The sequence below is a fragment of the Trichinella spiralis genome, assembly GCF_000181795.1.
Source record: "Trichinella spiralis strain ISS 195 chromosome Unknown Scfld651, whole genome shotgun sequence".
Classification (NCBI taxonomy): Eukaryota; Metazoa; Nematoda; class Enoplea; order Trichinellida; family Trichinellidae; genus Trichinella; species Trichinella spiralis.
The window spans coordinates 1-893 of NW_003527590.1; the positions used below are offsets into that span (position 1 = coordinate 1).

Below are 893 nucleotides of genomic sequence, written 5' to 3' on the forward strand. Positions count from 1 at the left end.
ATTGCCATTTGGCATATAATGGTTGTTCGCTTCGATATAATTGCGATTCAAAAGGCAAAGAGTTATGTTGACAAAGATGTTCTCGAATGTGGGGTAGGAAAAAAAAATAGGGGTTTAATACTCCCCCCCCCCCAAAACTGAAAATATTTTTTTCACCTAACATTTCACAAAATTTACATAAAATTTCAACTGCCTGAACAACGGTTGCAAATATTCCCTGGTTTGCGAGTGGGTCGAGGAGGCACGTTTTCCATTGGCGGTTCGTTTCTCTTCGTCCTTACGTGAATTTAACTCTACTGCCCACTTTTTCATTATAAACTAAATCTAATTATTCTGTTACAGTAAGATTTTTGAAAATTTTAAAACATTAATTTACACTAAAAAAATTATGCACCAATTCGCAGTCCAGTTGAACATTGCCTTTTTCCAATTTTTTAGACATTTCCTAAAATTAATTAAAAATTAGTACTTGAGTTTCAGATAACAGTAAAACTTGTATTATTAAAAAGTAAACTTTACCGTCAAATCAGACATGGTCATATCAATATCATCTTCGTAAACATCGACCTTCTCTTCACTTTTATTTGCTCGACTGAAATCTTCCAGGTATGATTTTTGATTACGCTCAAAATCTTCACTACACTTCTAAAAAGTATTTAGCTGTTTTTTGAAATTTGCATTGTCTATCCAGTAATGAAAACTTTAGCAGAGATGGAATCTATTGAGAAAAGCAGATGCAGCAGTGATGTTTTATTGGGTTATTTTTGGTTTGTTTACAATTTTTGATTCATTAGTTGGCTGCAATCTTCTGTTTATTGCAATCTATGGCTACCAAATGCATCTTCTTTCTTTTGCTATTCATGCCAGCTGCTTTGGAGTTGAATAATTGTATG

General features: G+C 33.0%; 1 protein-coding gene across 1 annotated transcript; it reads right to left on the bottom strand.

Moving 5' to 3' along the window:
• Positions 1–156: 156 nt before the first annotated feature.
• Tsp_15116 (Pre-mRNA-splicing factor 18) lies at positions 157–645 on the bottom strand (the record flags this gene model as incomplete). The annotated part of the gene is made up of 3 exons (XM_003370505.1): positions 157–318; positions 377–445; positions 520–645. Coding segments are annotated over 3 exons (357 nt in total), but the record flags the coding sequence as incomplete, so codon positions are not given.
• Between the last annotated feature and the right edge of the window lie 248 nt (positions 646–893).